Genomic DNA, 17,799 nt, shown 5'->3' on the forward strand with positions numbered 1-17,799 from the left:
GGATTTGGGGGTCAGTTCCAAGCCATCGCTGCCTGGCACATGTCAATCACTAATAAAGGTCAAATACAGTGTCAGGCCTAAAGCCGTGGAAAGAGGGGGTTAAATGCTCAATTCCAAAGAGACCATTCAGCAATGGGGGAGGGGGGCCTTTGCCTAGAATTTAGCATATTAAACTAGTAGTGATGAAACAATACATTGAGGACTTAAGAGTAACACCTGGCAGTTCCTTCCAACACATACAGAAAATAGCATCTGAGAAGCGCTTTGATGTCACCTAACTGTGTCACGGCCTTATAGGTTGGATGAACCAATGAAAACTGAATCTCCATTGCACACCCGATCCTTATCGTAAAGCCTATGCCCGATGTCAAGTTAGAGTCTCAAGTGTCCACATTTCAATAAGCCACATTCAAGGAAAGCGCGTCATCTCTAGATGTTGCCCGTCCTCCTCTTGAACACTAAACTCCAGCAGAGTTTCATCACCTCTCAGACCTTTCACACGTCCTTTAAACCGACCAAATTTGGAATTCCGTTTTCTGTTGCGGTGTGGTAGTAGCAGATTTGATGAGGACCTTCTTCTTCCTGGTCACACTGGACTTGAGGTTGCCATTTGGGGGTGGGTCTAGAAGATGGGGGAAGTAGAGACGGTTCTTGGCCTGAGTCTCTAACAGTAGAGATGGAGAAGAGAAAGCGAGACGGCCAGGAGGCCGGCTGTGGACTGCAGGGCAATGCCAACCGCTCTGTTGGTGGCGTTAGTTGGAGTTGGGGCAGCAGAGATATTCTGGTTACTTGAAAATGGTGCAACAGATGTTTGGTTGCAATAAATCTAAAATACATAAGAAAAAAATCACAGATAAAGTTCAGAACCATGGCAGCTAGTTCCATTACACTCTGTAATAACACTCAGTCTCTGTGGCTGCAGTAGAAGAAATCAAATGCAGGACCTTAGAGATGCTAAGTATTAGAATTCTACCACTGAACCACACCCTCCACTCCCCGTGCCCCCCTCCCCCACCCATCCCTGATCCTTCCTAAGATAGCTTTTGTCCACAGCCAAAGTGATGCAGACCTATAATCCAAGCACTCAGAGAGGCAGAGGCAAGCGGATCTCTGTGAGTTCGAGGCCAGCCTGGTCTACAAAGCAAACCCAGGACAGCCAAGGCTACACAGAGAAACTCTGTCTCAAGGAGTGGAGGGTCGGAGATTGTTACACAAACGCACACACACACACACACACACACACACACACACACACACACACACACACACTATTCTCTTAGCTACATTTATTAAATCCTGAATTCTCACTTGATCCCACCAAAATGATTCTCTTTAGTTTTAAAACCTACTATATAGATACCTAGAGGATGCAAATAGTGAAAGCAACAGTTCTTGAAGCCTAGTGTGGAAATGTACCACACTTGGAACATAGAGGCAGAAGGATCAGGAGTTCAAGGCCAGCCTTGGCTACATGACACCCTGTCTCAAAAACAAAGAATTCTCCAAACTACGTAACTGCTCAGAGCAGGGCTTTCTAACTCTGGAGAATCTGAATATTCTAATTTCAGATACCATATGCTCTGGCTAGCATTGTAGCAAAGTTTCCTGTTTCCCTGGAGGAGGAGACTTTTAAAAGTTGCTTACAATTTTTGAACATTCAAATACTGTAACTGAGCCAGGTCAGTGGTTCAGAGCTGTAACCCTAGCACGGGAAAAACGAAACCAGAGAGATCTAGACCTTAAGGCCAGCCTGGGTTTTATACCTAGACTGTCGTGAGAAAACAAAACTGGGTGTGGTCAACAATTGGGATGCACACCTTTTTTTTTTTTTTTTTTTTTTTTTTTGGTTTTTCGAGACAGGGTTTCTCTGTGTAGCCTTGGCCATCTTGGACTCACTTTGTAGACCAGGCTGGCCTCGAACTCACAGCGATCCGCCTGCCTCTGCCTCCTGAGTGCTGGGATTAAAGGCGTGCGCCACCACGCCCGGCTTTTTTTGGGGGGAGGGGGATGCACACCTTTAATCCCGGCCCTCCAGAGGAGGCAGAGGCAGGCAAGTTTCTCTGAGTTCCAAGCCTGCTTGGTCTACAAAGCAAAATCCAGCCCAGTTAGGGCCAAGCAGAGGGGCTTGTCTCAAAAACAAACAAAACTGTGGGGCAGGGGTGGGGAGGATATGCGTGTGTGGGGCCCACTTGTGGGGTGATTGAGAACTGTGGTACTAGAATGTGCTGAGTCTCTTTCTGGCTGCACACAGCCTGGGAAACATTACCTTGAGGAAATATCTTAACACTTAAGACCTTAAAAAGAACCCTAGGTATCCTATCTGCTCCTTTGAAATCTTGAAATTATAACCCTTCTCAAAACTGGCCGTGATATTCGTCTTAAATTGAAAAGTGGGAGCTGACCACCTAGGGATGGAGCTTGGTAGCAGAACTCTTGCTGGTGTGTGTGGGGGCCGCTAAGGCTTGACCACCGGCATCAGAGATTAATGGTAACAATGATTTAAGTTCATCTTAATATCAGGAATGTTGAAGAGCCCTTGCTCTTTGGCAGAAGGACTTCAGTTAAAGCATCCTCCCTTCACAAAAGACAGGGTTTGGAGTTCAATTTCACCAGCTCGTTGCCTGGTGTTTAGCTAAGTCGCTGTGGCCGGCAAACACGCCTTCCACCTTGTGTCCCAGCAACCTAAGGCCGTAGTCACCGCCGGTTCCGCGAGCCACGAAATGCACAGTCCGGCGCCGCCGCACGTGACACTCTTCCTTTGTCATGGAACAAAGGCTGATCCGAGTTTTCAGCTCTCACTGAAAGCGGTTTGCCAAGGCTTGAGAGAGCTTCCGATTACAGGCTAGGGGGAGGGCGACGTGGCACCAAGTAAAGCGGCTAGCCCAAGTACACTCGGCTGCCCGGTGATGCAGAGATAAACCCTCCCATCAACACTGGCTCCTTTTGTTCTGCACCAGTAAAGCCAGTAAGCAAATATTGACTAAAGAAATGTACAAATTGTATCCAAAGTAGACTGCCTGGTGGGCTATACTCGCTGGGCGCCTACTGTGTGTCAGAGAGAAAGCCTATCCTATCAGGAAGTGGCATTCCCACGGAAAGGAAAACATTAATAGGCTAAGTTGTTTAAAACAGAGAGCCTGACTTGGGGCACCCGAAAGTAACCATCCTTTACTTATACAAAGAGCCTTTAGTACAGCAGGTGACAAGGAAAAGAAAGAAAAGACCCTAGGGCAACAATTTGAAAGTCTAGGGGTCCTCTACAACGCCATCAAGAATTTTTTAAATGTTAATTAAGTTGGCATTAAATAATCCCCCCCCCCAAGTTCCTTTGATTTGCTTAACCAAAACCTCTCTCTTTAGCATTTCGATGGGGGAAGGGGCTGGGGAGAAGGGAATCTGGGTGAGACTAGAGGATTTCTTGAGGCCGAGCCCCTCCTCAAGGCGGGGGAAAAGGGGCCCCGGGTAGGGAAAGAGGAAGCGCGCTCCAAGCTCTTGGGCTGCTCTCCCAGGTGAGCCGGGAGCCTGGATCTCTAGGGACCGATGACTCGGTATGTTCAACTTTTCAGGGGCCCAAGCCAGAGAGACGCTCCTGAGCGAACCAAAGGCTGTGGAAAGCCACCGGCTGCTTCTTTGAGTCCCGCCCCAGTCTCCCAGGCTCAGCTCCAGGTCTCATTCTGGGCGCGGCGCCTTCGCCCTCTCGCCAGTGCAGCTAGAGCAGCGCCACCCTTTAGCGTTGGGGGCAAGATCTGTTCTCGGGACAAATCTAAAGAGAAAACGACGGTAGACTAGGACAAAACCTGACCGAGTCTCGGGACACTAAAATCCTGCCACTCTGCCCTCCTAGGGCTAGTGGGTCTAGGGTGAGATGGGACCCCTAAGGTGGCCAAGGTTGGAGGTGTGAGGTCGCACCGCGGGAGTTTGCGCTGTCGGGAGGTCCCTAGCTAAGCTTCGGGACTGAAGAGTCGGGTGGGAGGTAGAGCCATAGCCAGGGCTTCCTGGGAGATCCCCAAACCAGTTTGGGCGGTGGAGGATGGGCGTGTGCCACACTCCCCGAAGGGGACCGTCTCCTCTCTTTGTGTGGTTCTCTGGAAGCGCGAAGACCCTCGGTGGGAAGGGAGGGAGCGCTCTCTGGAGGGAGGCCACACCATGGGCTCCCCAAGTCATTTACACAAAAATCCCCTCTCAACCCCAGTGCGTGGCCTGTAGTAGGAACTTCACCAGCTCCTACACATGCACACGCCCCCAGAGCGTGGCCCCAGTGCCACAGCGGGAGCACGGTCTCACCTGCGTGGGTAGGAGCAGCGCTAGAAGCAGCAACCCCAGTCCCAGCCTAGCCACCATCGCTCTACCCATGTCCGCTCCGTCGGCGCTGCGCGACTCTCAGGATGTTCGGCTCGTGGAGATCCGCTTGGCTCGCGCGGGCGCAGTCAAGGTGGGGAGCGCGGCCGGCCGGCGGGACCTTATATACCAGGACAGCCACAATAGCCGTGACGTGTGGCGCCCGCCCACCCGTGCTCTCCTCCTCCCCTGCAGCCTCCCCGCCCCACCCACCCCTCTGTGCCGCTCCCGCGCCCCCCTCCCCCGCCGCCAACACCGAGCCCCGGGTGACTTGGGATGTCCCGGGCCGGCCAGAGCGGCAGGTGGGTGGGCGCCGAGGACTTTGGGCACAGCTAGGGTTTCCCAGGGCGGGCTGCTTACACAGGCGCGGGCGACTCCCACACGGGACTCGGGGCGAGCACGCGAGCCACACACGCCGCCCGGCCCAAGTTTCCTTTGTTTCCCTGGCCCTGCCATCTTCCACCCCCCTACACACGCGCGCGCGCACACACACACACACACACACACACACACACACACACACACACAGAGGGGGTCCGGCGGGAGAAAAGGAGAGGCACACACACGCACACACAAAGTCGGAGCTCCAGGCGCCAGGCGGGCTGCGCGGAGCTCCGGGCTGGGTTTTCGCAAGTGCGGGCTGCTAGGGGAACTGGGCAGGCTTGTCAGGTCCCTGGGCCGTGGCGCGCGGGGTTGGCTAGGCGATTCGGCGCCGCCTCGCGCTGGCCCTTGGCGACTGTACTGCGGGGATCTCAGGGACCCCAAACCCTACCCGTGAATATGCTCGGCTGGGCGGCCGCCCCTCGCCCGGCTGCTTGCTTTGTGTTGTCCTGCTTCCAGCAGAGCGCGCCCGGCCATACCCTAGCGGCATCCTCTGGGACCTAGGGAGCAGCACGGCCACGACACGAGGGACTGGGTTTCGGTCCTCCACTGCCTTCCAGCCTGCCCAGGCTTAGGGTCTGGGCTCGACGAGGCCGCACACACACACTGAGGACACCTCTTCCCGAGCTGCGGCGTCCCAGCAGAACTCAAATTCCCGAGAGACGTGTTTGTTCGGCCTCTGAGGCACACACAGTACTTGCTCATCATTTGCCTCAAGAGCCGACGCTTTCAGGTTCAAACAATTTCCTTTCCACAGTTGCCATTTAGTAATTTGATAAACCAGTGCAAAAAGATCAGTCATCCGCCTGCACATTTTAGTGGAATTTTTCTTTCAACCCTTCTATTGTGAAAACTTCAGAGCAAAATTTAAGATGATTTAGTAGTGGGATATTTTTAATTTTTAATCACATTTAGCCCACGTGTTTCACAGACCTTAAAGCAAAACAGACCAAACCTAGCAACGATGGAAATTTGTTTAAATTTCAATTTTTTTGCAGAACAACCTCGTAAAAAAAAAACAAAAAAACAAAGCTAGTTTTATGGGAGCAAACTGACAATGGAAGCCATAGTCGTTGGTCCGTGGCTGCACTAGCCTGAACCTTACAGGTCAGCCACAGCTGCTCAGTAACTTTCCACGTGTGAGATGTGCTTGGGAACACAGGAATTCTTGTACAGCGCCAGTCAACTTTCCTGTTTAACAGTTACCACAGTGTAGAGAAATGTCGTTCTGTGTACAGCTTCAGCGCTTTGCTTCCAGCATGGCGAGGAAAAAAAAAACAAAACAAAACAAAACAAAACAAAACAAAAAAAAAAAAAAAACCCTGACACACTGAACAGCGCCTAATCCCAAGGGCCCTCTGCCCTTCAGAGATTCTCCAGGACCCGCTATGGGCCGGCTACTGGAGCTACTCACGGCTTCCACGTACTCTGCCCTCCTCTTGTTTTTTCTGCGGCTTTCCTGGGTTCTGCGGTCTCCTCCCGCCCCCCTCCCCCACTCCCCCGCCCTTCCTCCCTCTTCCTCCTCTTTCATGGCATTAACTTAAGGAAATGTGCTGGTGCAGGAGTTAACCTTACAGCCTCTGCAGGTACCCAGGCCCAAATGCTGTGAGACATTTTTACTTGGGGCAAAAAGCTGCAGCTTCTTCCTCTGCAGAATGGAGGAGCTAATACCATAACTGATGAGTTATTAAGCGATTATTGTACACACGGTGTGGTAGTGCATTCCTGGAATCCGAGCTCTCAGAGGGCAGAGGCAGGGAGATGACGGCAAATACAAGGCCAACCTGGTGTACATAAGCAAGTCCCAGGCTATCCAGGGCCACATAGCAAGACCCTGTCTCTAAAACAAAACAAACGACACAGGACTGCTGTGTGTGTAAGTGCCCACCTTGTAGCTCTCCCTTGGTATTTACTCCTTTTCCTTTTTTCTTTTCCTTTTCTCCCTGCCTTGTTTGTTTGTTTGTTTATGGGGGCTACATGTGTCATAGCACACATATGAAGGTCAGAAGAAAACTGGGTTCTCTTTCTACCATGTGGGTTTCAGGATTTGAACTCGAGTCATCAGGCTTGGTGGTTAAGCACTTTTCCTGTCGAGCCGTCTGGCCAGCCCTCGTGTGGCCTTTAATTTGTGGGTCTATGAAGTTAGTAGCATAGATGGCACTGGTATCATATTTATTCTGAGACACAGAGATGTTTAAAAAAAAAAACTTGACCACAGCCCCTGAGCCAAGGATGAAGCCACCTCTCAAGTTACAAAGTTTCCTGACCCAGGTTCAAAGTCGCCTTTACTTTGTTGAAAAGAACAGGGGCTGGAGTCAATGACATTGTAGCTCAGTGCTACAATTGGCCTAGCAGGTACAAGGCCCTGGCTTCAATCCCCCATATTGCCAATCAAAAAAGAAAGAAAAAGCCCATAAGGTGGCACAGGCCTTTAATTCCAGCACTCAGGGAGACAGATGCAGGCAGATCTCTGTGAATTCAAGGCCAACCTGTCCTACAAAGTGAGTCCAGGATAGCCAGAGCTCTGTTAAACAGAGAAACCCTGTCTCAAAACAAAAAATAAGGAAGCAACAGGGTAAAGCAGGATGATTGTGAGGTCAATGCCAGCCCAGAAATTTAGCAAGACCCTGTCTCAAAATAGTAACAAAAGGGCTGGGGATTTAGCTCAGTGTAGACGACTTGCCAAGTATACACAAGGCCTGGGTGTGATTCCCACTACTGGCGAGTGGGGGCAGGATGCAGAGACTATACCCAACCCGCATCCTTTGCACCTAGAACCCAATATTGGGCAGAAGGACTAATATTAAGGGATTTAAAAGTAAGTCTTGTTTTTAGGGAAATACAAAATTAAATACAGAGCTAAACTATTGGACTTTCTTGCAGGCTTTAGCAAAATGGGTGTGAAGTGAGATTTTGATGCAGTAAAACATGCTTTCTGTGCTTTACTGTATAAGCAGTGCCTGGAATAATCACACTTAATTAAAATCCCCTTCTATTTAATGATGCTTGTGTTTACAGTACTCTTTCTCTTCCTAACTCTATGCTGCGCTGCACTAGCTGGCATTCGATGTTTCAGTTTATTTTGGTCTTTTAGGTAATCTTTGTTCCTCATTTTTACCAGCCCCAAGCACGGAGGCAGGGGAAGTGACAAAGTGGGTTAGCATCCTGGCTAATGTGGTCCAAAGTCTAAAGCATGTTGAATCACTTGGTGGCTTCCCCCGGACAGTCTGTGGGGATGTGCTGCCCCCTGCTGGCCACATGGATTGTCAGCTCTCACTTTCAAAAAAAATAAATAAAACTCTTCCTTGGTATTAATAAATTAAAAAAAAAAAAACTCTAAATTTTAATCCTTAAGAAGTTTAATAACCATAGTGAATTTCTTTTGCAGTTATGAATTTTTTCTCTATATATTTTTTTCAAATTAGATCTTCAGTTTCACCCGACAAGAAAACAGCTGTAAGTGGAAACAGTCCAGGCTATTTTTAGATGCAAATTAAGGTAACCTGTGCTTAAGTATGTTGCTATTGTTTAAGGGAATTAAATAAAAAGAAGGAACCCTCAGGGTTTGGTGACACATGCCTGTAATCCCAGCATTGAAGGGGCAGAGGCAGGTGGGCCTCTGTGAGTTTGAGGCCAGCCTGGTCTACAAAGCAGGTCCAGGACAGCCAATGGTTACACAGAGAAACCCTGTCTCAAAAAGAAAAAAACAAACAAAGTTTTAAGAATTATTGTATTGCAAGGACTCAAAAAAAACCTCTTAGGTCTGTAGGAGAGGGTGTTAAGACTGTGTGTCCCCTTTGGGAATTCTAATGTTAAACTCAATCTAAAGATAAATTTGTCACAAAGAAACCCTGCCTCAAAAAACAAACAAACAAACAAACAAAAACCAAAATAAAGATAAACTTGTACAGCCAGGCAGTGGTAGTGTAGGCCTTTAATCCCAGCCCTCAGGAGGCAGAGGCCAGCCTAATCTACAGAACAAGTTCCAGGACAGCCAAAGCTGCTATACAGAGGAACCCTGTCTCAAAACAACAACAACAAAGCCAGCTTATACAAAGATTAATGTGCAATGATTAGTTGCTGCACTTAATTATCCAAAAATTGAGGTATGTCTTAAGAAATGATAACATCGCTACACTACTGAATATTATGAAGTTATTAAGAAGTACAAAAGAACATCATATTATTTTATAATTATATGTGTTATATAATATGTGTGTATAATATACGTGTATGTATACGTATATATGTGAAGTATATGAAGAAATCTCTATGGTAAATTTTTCATCCTTTTTTTGGTTTGTTTGTTTGTTTGTTAGCTTGTTTTGAAACAGGGTTTCTCTGTGTAACAGCCCTGGCTGTCCTGGACTAGCTTTGTAGAGCAGGCTGGCCTCAGTCTCACAGAGATCCACCTGCCTCTGCCTCTCAAGTGCTGGGATTAAAAGTGTGCACCACCACTGCCCGGCTTTTTCACCTTTAAAAAAAAAAACAACACTTATTTATTTATTTATTGGAGAGGAGACTGTGGAGGACAGAGAACAACTTATAGGAGTCAGTTCTCTTTTTCCAAGGGATCCCACTCAGGTCCGGCAGCAAGCACCCTAACGAAGGCTCTCCATGATAAGCTTTGTTTCCCTTGGAGGTCACCTTGTGTTGGCCAGTCACCCGTGGCCATGGGCCTGCACTAGCTGTAGATTTTGTGTGTGTGGGTGTTTTCTTTGTATGTGTGTCTGTGTACTACACAGGTGCAGTGCCGGGGGAGGCCAGTTAGATCTGGGGTTGAAGAGATGACTCGGTGGTTCAGAGAGCAGGCTGCTCTTCCAGAGGACGCAGGTTCAATACCTAACACCCACATGGTAACTTACAGCCTTCTTTTACTCCAGGTCATGGGCCTCTGACACTTTCTCCACATCTCCATGGGCACTGGGCACACAAGTAGTGCACAGAAAGACATACATAAAGACCAAACACCCACACACATATTTTTTTTTAAAGCTTTTAAATCTTAAAGTAAAATATAAACTGGGTGTGGGGATATACACTTGTTATTCCTGTCTCCTTGGAGGAGGAGGAGGAAGAGGAGGAAGAGGAGGAAGAGGGACAAGAACAAGAAGAAGAAGGAGGAGGAGGAGAAGAAGCAGCAGCAGCTGGAAATGGCCCACAAATGCCATAACCCCAGTGTTCATGGTGGGTCAGACAGAACGCAGGAAACACACTGGAGATGTAGCTGAATAATAAGTTTGAAGCTAACGTGACCTACATGAAACTTCGGCTGGGAAGTGATGAGCCGTAGAAAGAGGAGATCCCAGCACCAGGGAGGCAGAGGCAGGCAGGTTATCTGTGAGTTCAAAGCCAGCAGGGTGACATAATGAGACCATGTTTAAAGGAGGGGGAGGGGACATAAAAAATGCATGGCAATGAGTACACTACAGTTCATTTCTTTGTTTTGTTCTAAAGTCAAAGAAAGAAAAAAAACTTTTCCAAAGAGACACATCTGACAATGGTGGTCCTTGCCACTGAGGAGAACTGGCCGTCAGGGAACAGGAATGACATTATTATAAACCAGCTCGACTCCCCTCTCCCTCCCCTTTAAGATTGATTTACTAATACAGTAGTCTGCCTGCATGTACACGTGCATACCACAAGAGGGCACCAGATCTCATTATAGATGGTTGTGAGCCACCATGTGGTTGCTGGGAATTGAACTCAGGACCTCTTGAAGAACAGCTTGGCAATGCATTCTGTGGCCTTCGCCTCCCCAACTCAACACAAAGCACATTTACAAGGAAGCCAACTTTCTCTTCCCTGTGGCCACAGAATTTCTTTCCCAGCCTGCCTTTCAGGAGCTCTCAGTCCATCACTCAAGGGTTCTTGGACAGAAATTCCAGCTTTTCCTCATTCCATCCACCTGTCCTGTAATGACTGTGAGACTGCATTCCTTCAAGTCCAGGTGGTGCACGTGTACACACACACACACACACACACACACGCCCATGCACAGCTTATACTAAAATTGGAGAAAAAACATGGAACTGAGCTCTAGAAAAAGGGAACTCACCCAGCAACCGTCAGTTGCCACGTTCCTGGAATTACAAGGCTGTGGAGGTAGAAAGCTTCAAGGGACAGACTTGGCCTCACGGGAAGGCCTGAGCTGAGTGAGCTCATCCTGGTAAAAAGGCTCCTCCTGAGGCTCCTGCCCAGCCAGGGGCAGAAGACAGAGTCCAGGCCTAACGAAGATAATTAAATTCTAGAAGAAATGAAATCTCACTCTTACAAAAGAAGCCTACCGAGTTCAAAAGTGTGCACAGCGTGCCCCTAGAAGCTCAGTCCCATGTGTACCAAGTGCCACTGCAGGCTCAGCCTCATGTGTACCAGGTGCCACTGCAGGCTCAGTCCCATGTGTACCAGGTGCCACTGCAGGCTCAGTCCTACGGGTGTAACATTCCACTGCAGCTCAGTCCTGTGGGTGTCATGTGTTCCTGCAGGCTCAGTCCTGCAGGCACCATGTGCCACTGCAGGCTCAACCCATGGGCACCACATGTCCCTGCAGGTTCAGTCCTGTGGGCACCATTTGCCACTGCAGGCTGAGTTCCATGATCCTGTACTCAGTAGAGGGAAATTGCAAGAGTGCAAGGTTCTATGCACATTTTATACCTGTATACTTTTGTCCAGTTTTTTTCATTTTTGTGCTTTCTTCAGTTTGGAGACTTTTGTTTGAGGGTTGGTGTTGTGGGCGTTTAATATATGAGCTTTTTTTTTTTTTTTTTTTAAGGTTTTTCAAGACAGGGTTTCTCTGCATAGCCCTGGCTGTCCTGGATTCGCTTTGTAGACCAGGCTGTCCTCGAACTCACAGAGATCCGCCTGCCTCTGCCTCCCGAGTGCTGGGATTAAAGACGGCGTGTGCCGCCACCACCCAGCTGAGCTCTCGCCTCTGAGCTACACCCTAAGCTCCTTTTTTCAGATCTTAATATTCTGCAAGAGCAATTCTGCAGCTACGAGAGACTAGTGAGGTTTTAGGTAAGCAGGGAAGTTGGGTAAAATATTTTCATAACCCTAAAGAACAACGTCGTGTGAAAGGAAGTGTTACAGGAACCTGAGGCAGGACCACACTTCCGGTCATTGGAAAATCCTCTCTAAGTCAGTTAACCTGGTCTTTCAGGACCACACTCCGCACTTCGAGAGCAGATGCTGACTTACATCTGGTTCGAGACAGTGTTGATGTGTCGCTCTAAGGATAAAGCGTCTTGTTCCTCTGAGCCATTAAAACAGGACCGGATGGATTTGCTTGTCTCTGCCTCCGTCGAAGTCACACAGAGCTCTGACTTAAAAAGCAAAGGTCCGGGACTGGAGAGATGGCTCGGAGGTTAAGAGCACTGTCCGCTCTTCCAGAGGTCTTGAGTTCAATTCCCAGCAACCATGTGGTGGCTCACAGCATTCTAGAACTTGGTCTGGTGCCCTCTACTGCCATGCAGGTATACACGCAGATTTTTTTTTTTTTTTTAAGGAAAAAATAAAAATATAAATAAAAAATAAAGGTTCTTCTCATAATTCACTCATACCTTTCTTTATAGGTAGAAGTGATGCAGAGGCTGGAGACAGCAGGCACAGCAGTAAAGAGCCCTGGCTACTCTTCCGGAGGACCTGGGGCTCCGTTCCTGGCAGCTCGTAGCCTTGTGGAACTCCAGTTCCAGGGGAGCCAATGCCCTGCTCGGGCTGGTTCCACTCGCACCAGGCATGCAAAAACACACATACACCTATTTCTTCCTTCCTTCCTTTCTTCCTTCCTTCCTTCCTTCCTTTCTTCCTTTCTCTCTCTCTCTCTCTCTCTCTCTCTCTCTCTCTCTCTCTCTCTCTCTCTCTCTCTCTCTTTCTCTCTCTCTCTCCCTCTCTCTCCCTTTCTTTCTTTCTTTCTTTAAGATTTATTTATTATACAATTTTCTGCCTGCATGTGTGTCTGCCCGCCAGAAGAGGGCACCAGATCTCGTTATAGATGGTTTTGAGCCCCATGTGGTTGCTACGAATCAAACTCAGGACCTCTGGAAGATCAGCCAGTTCTCTTAACCTCTGAGCCATTTCTCCAGCCCCGCGTGTTTCTTTCTTTCTTTCTTTCTTTCTTTCTTTCTTTCTTTCTTTCTTTCTTTCTTTCTTTCTTTCTTCTTCTCCTTCTTCTTCTCCTTCTTCTCCTCCTTCTTCTCCTTCTCCTCCTTCTTCTTCTTCTTCCTCTTCTTCTTCTAGAGTAATGCAGTTCAATACAGAGCAATTTTGAAACTACACAAAGATGTAAGAATGTTATGGACGTGACTGACACCTTCAATGCCATCACTCAGGAGGCAGAGGCAGATGGACTTTTTTTTCTCCAGTCAGTCTTGCACTTTGTTGTCGTCTCCACCTCAGGCCTTGACTGCACACTTGCGCTGCGGGAACAGCCACTCTTTCCGCCGCTGCTCCTTGGTCTTCAGCTTCTCCTCGTGCTTGGCGAGCCCGCGGTGCATGGCTCCAGCCGTCTTAGGACGCAGGTCCAGAGGCTTATACTTCCTGCCCTTGTAGAACTTCCTGAGGTTTTCTTTTTGAGTCTGGTTAATGACAATGAGGACACAGGCGATGGATTTGCAGACGACTGGTATCTTAGAAAGCTCAGATGCGGCGCCACCTGTCGCCTTGGCGACCGGAAGCTGAGACAGCTCCACCTTCAGATGCTCCAGCGGTTCAGCAGCTCCTCCTCCTTCTTGGTACAGGTCCCGAACCTTAATCTTGGCCATGGCCGGGTTACTCACCGCTCAGTCCACCTGGTACGAGAGCCAGATGGATCTTCTTGAGTTCAACCACGTCTACCTAGTGAGTTCCTGACCAGCCAAGGCTACATAGTGAGACTATTTTAAAACAAATAGACAAAATTATTATTTTATTATTTTTTATTATTATATTTGTTGTTATTGTTATATTTGTTATTATTATTGGTATTATTATTATTATTTATTATTATTATTATTATTATTATTATTATTATTATTATTATTATTATTATCATCATCTGGGGATACAGCTCACAGTAGAAATAAACACTTGCTTATCATGTACAAGGGCCTGGGGTTAGCTCCCAGCATTGTCTGCCCCTTTCTCTCAGTTCTAGCTCACTAATTAGAGGTAATCAGTAATGACATTTGCTTTTTGGACAGGTCTTCCTTTGCAACCCAGGCTGGCCTTGAGCTTAATATGCGGTGCTATTACATGTGGAGGTCAAAGGTCAGTTCCGTTCTTGGGTTCCAGAAGCTGAACCAAGGTCGTCAAGCTTGGCGGCAAGTGCCCTTTCCCACTGAGCCCTTATCTCTATAAATCTTTCAAAATATTTCCTGTGGCAGGGACTGGAGAGATGGCTTGGCAGGTAGGTATACTTGTTGCTCTTGGAATAACCCTGGGTTTGATTCCCAGTACCCATATGAGGCTCACAACCTGTCTGCAACTCCAGTCTCAGGGGCCAACACCCTCTTCTGACTTCCTCAGAGGACCACTAGGACCTCCTTCTGACCACGAGGCACACAAGCGGTGCATAACATACATGCAGACGAAACACCCATATACATAAAATAAAATGCCAGGCATAGCGGTGTATGCCTTCAATCCCAGAACTTGGGAGGCAGAGGCAAGTGGATCTCTGTGAGTTCAAGTCCAACCTGGTCAACATAGTGAGATCCAGGACAGCCAGGGCTATAGAGAGACCCTGCCTGTAAATAAATTAGAACTAAATAAATAAATTTCCTGTGTAAAAGACCAAGAATTCAATCCCTAACATTTGAAAAAATATATATATTTAGGGCCCAGAGAGATGGCTCAATGCTAAAGGGGGCTTGCTGTCAGACTTAGTAACCTGAATGTGATCTCCTCAATCCACATGGTAAAAGGAAGGAACAAACTGCCCTAAAGTTGTCCTTTGACCTTCACATGTACAACGTGGCACAAGTACATGTGTGTCTCCCCTTACACAAATAAATAAGTATGAAAAGGAACACTTTAAAAAACTATCTCTGGCCGGGCGTCGTGGCGCACACCTTTAGTCCCAGCACTTGGGAGGCAGAGGCAGGTGGATCTCTGTGACTTCGAGGCCAGCCAGGACTACAAAGTGAGCCCAGGCCAGCCAGGGCTGCACAGAGAAAGCCTGTCGCAAAGGACAAAAACGAAGAAAAGAAGAAAGGCAGACAGACTATCTCTGTGTCTGTGGAAAAAGGAACTGAGAGCTGAGGTTACATATTTCAGACTTGGGAGACGACTACACACACATGACTTTTCTGCCTTACCACTTTTCACTCAAAAAATAAATAAATAAATAAAAATAAAAAATTCTAGTCACAAAATATTTCCCCATATTTATGGAAGGTTAATGAAATAACCATGGTAACCTGTGCAGTTGACCAACCACAAACTCCACACAATCCTAATCCAGCCAGGTCCGGCTTCCAGCTGGGTACCAGGTGGCACTAAGTAGCTCCTGGCATCAGCGCGGAGCATCCCAAGCTGAGGATGCAGCGGCCCTTCCTGCAATCTCCTAGAGTCAGAACATGAGATGAACTCTGTTTTCCCTCTTCCAAGAAAGGATCATCTGTTTTTCTTTTCATACCTTGCCTGGAAGATATGAACCGGAAGTCCCACACAGTAGCTGAGGCAGGAGACTAACAAGCTTGATTGAGGCCAGCTGGGGCCACATAGCAAATTTCAGACCGGACTGAGCTACAAAGCAAGACCTTGTCTAGAAGGAAAACAAAGGACTTACTTCAGCAGCCTGCTGGGTGTAGATAGTGTTGACGGCCTAAGTCCCTTCCCAGGGACCCTCACTTTCTTGATTAATGATTGCCTAGGAAGCCGCACTGTAGGCGGTGCCTCGCCTGGGACGCTTGTCACGAGGAGCCAGCCAGTGAGCATCCTTCCTCCATTGTCTCTGCTTCAAGTCCTCCTGCAGATTCCAACCCTGAACTCCCTTCCTGGAGGACCACAACTGTAAGCTGGAATAAACTCTTTTGTGCTGCATAGTTTTTTTTGTTGTTGTTGTTGACGTGGTTTGGTTTGGTTTTGGTTTTGGTTTTGGTTTTTTGAGACAGTGTTTCTCTGTGTAGCCTTGGCTGTCCTGGACTCATTTTGTAGACCAGGCTGGCCTCAACCTGACAGTGATCCGCCTGCCTCTGCCTTCCTGAGTGCTGGGATTAAAGACATGTGCCACCATACCCTGCTTGTGATGGATAGTTTTATGTCAACTTGATAGAAGCTAGAATCATCTGAGAGCAGGGACTCTTCAATTGAGAAACTGCCTCCATAAGATTGAGGTATAGGGAGCTGGAGAGATGGCTCAGAGGTTAAGAGCACTGGCTGCTCTTCCAGAGGTCCTGAGTTCAATTCCCAGCATCCACATGGTGACTCACAGCCATCTATAATGTGATCTCATGCCCTCTTTCGGCCTGCAGGTGTACATGCAGGCAGAACACTGTATACATAATAAATAAATCTTTAAAAAAAAAAAAAAAAGGATTGGGGTATAGACAAGCCTGTAGAATATTTTCTTATTTAGTTATTGACATGGGAGGGCCCATTGTGGGAGGTGACATTCCTGAGCTGGTGGTCCTGGGTTCTATAAGGAAGCAGATTGCAGGGCTGGAGAGATGGCTCAGTGGATAGGAGCACTGTCTAATCTTCCAGAGGTCCTGAGTTCAATTCCTAGCAACCACATGGTGGCTCACAACCATCTAGAATATGATCTGGTGCCCTCTTCTGGCCTGCAAGTGTACATGCAGGCAGAACATCATATATGTATATATTCTTTTAAAAGAAGAAGAACCTGGCATGGCACACACCTTTAATCTCAGCACTCAGGAGGCAGAGACAGGCTGATCTCTGTGAGTTTGAGGCCAGCCTTGGCTACAAAGCTAGCCCAGGACAGCCACAGATACACAGAGAAACTCTGTCTTGGGGGGGGGGGGAGAAAGAAAGAAAGAAAGAAAGAAAGAAAGAAAGCAGATTGAGCAAGCCATGATGAACAAGGCAGTAAGCAGCACCCTCCCTGGCATCTGCATCAGCTCCTGCCTCCAGGTACCTGCCCTCTTTGAGTTTCTGTCCTGACCTCTGTCATTAATGCACTGCAATATGTAATAGAAACAAACCCTTTCCTCCCTAAGTTGCGTTTGCTCCTTAACAAAGCAATAAAAGCAAACTAGGTTAAGTGCCGTCAGCCACCGCCTTACTGTTTAGTTCTGGTAGACAACAAGAGCACTAGCAAGACTCTGTGGTTTTGCAGGCCTTTCTCACAAAGCGTAGGAGTGCTCTGTCTGCATGTGCCTCTACACGAGCCACCATGCGGTTGCTGGGAATTGAACTCAGGACCTCTGGAAGAGCAGCCAGTGTTCTTAGCCACTGAGCCATCTCTCCAGCCCCATCCCCAAAACAAAAAACAGAAATACTAGTTGTTATGATCAAGTGTTTTGGAAATACTTAAAGAATTAAGAAATAGGGCCAGGCATGGTGGTACACGCCTTTAATCCCAGCACTCGGGAGGCAGAGGCAGGCAGATTGCTGTGAGTTCGAGGCCAGCCTGGTCTACAAAACGAGTCCAGGACAGCTAGGACTATAAGAGAAACTCTGTCTTGAAAAAAAAAAAAAAAACGAGAGAGAAAGAGAGAGAGAGAGACAGGGCTGGGCATGGTAGCACATTCCTTTAATCCCAGCACTCAGGAGGCAGAGGCAGGGGGATCGCTGTGAGTTCAAGGCCAACCTGGTCTACAAAGCAAGTCCAGGACAGCCAAGGCTACACAGAGAAACCCTGTCTAGAAAAACCAGAGAGAGAGAGAGAGAGAGAGAGAGAGAGAGAGAGAGAGAGAGAGAGAGAGAGAGAGAGAGAGATGATTCTTAACCCCAGGACCCGTCACCCTGGTCGGATGGTTCAGTGGTAAAGGCACTTACTACTAGGCCTGACAACCCAAGTTTAATCCCTAAGACACACATTTTTAAAAAGTTCACCCAAGGCTTGATGAGCTGGCTCAGGTGGGTAAAGGCTTTGACCTGAGTTAACGCAGGTCCACCGCTATGATAGGTGGCACCCAA

The 17,799-nt window shown here is 47.9% G+C and overlaps 2 protein-coding genes across 2 annotated transcripts; both read right to left on the reverse strand.

Annotated features, from left to right (window-relative positions):
* Window positions 1-484: 484 nt before the first annotated feature.
* Window positions 485-4,460, reverse strand: Cd24 (CD24 molecule). Its single transcript, XM_051164447.1, has 2 exons — window positions 4,285-4,460; window positions 485-826 (listed from the first exon to the last, which is right to left on the reverse strand). The coding sequence occupies exons 1-2, from the start codon at window positions 4,351-4,353 to the stop codon at window positions 665-667; spliced, it is 231 nt and encodes a 76-aa protein (XP_051020404.1). The 5' UTR covers window positions 4,354-4,460; the 3' UTR covers window positions 485-664.
* An 8,649-nt stretch (window positions 4,461-13,109) lies between these two features.
* Window positions 13,110-13,478, reverse strand: LOC127205356 (60S ribosomal protein L35-like). Its single transcript, XM_051164626.1, has one exon. It carries the CDS (start codon window positions 13,476-13,478, stop codon window positions 13,110-13,112), a length of 369 nt encoding a protein of 122 aa, XP_051020583.1.
* Between the last annotated feature and the right edge of the window lie 4,321 nt (window positions 13,479-17,799).

Source organism: Acomys russatus, chromosome 21, assembly GCF_903995435.1.
Source record: "Acomys russatus chromosome 21, mAcoRus1.1, whole genome shotgun sequence".
Lineage (NCBI taxonomy): Eukaryota > Metazoa > Chordata > Mammalia > Rodentia > Muridae > Acomys > Acomys russatus.

What these genes read in the sequence shown, in the direction of transcription:
- Cd24 (XM_051164447.1), bottom strand. Translation starts at nt 4,353, where the DNA reads ATGGGTAGAGCGATGGTGGCTAGGCTGGGACTGGGGTTGCTGCTTCTA. An exon ending in CGCTGCTCCTACCCACGCAG is followed by an intron (nt 827 to 4,284) that starts GTGAGACCGTGC and finishes TATGTATTTTAG; the next exon opens with ATTTATTGCAACCAAACATC.
- LOC127205356 (XM_051164626.1), bottom strand. Translation starts at nt 13,478, where the DNA reads ATGGCCAAGATTAAGGTTCGGGACCTGTACCAAGAAGGAGGAGGAGCT.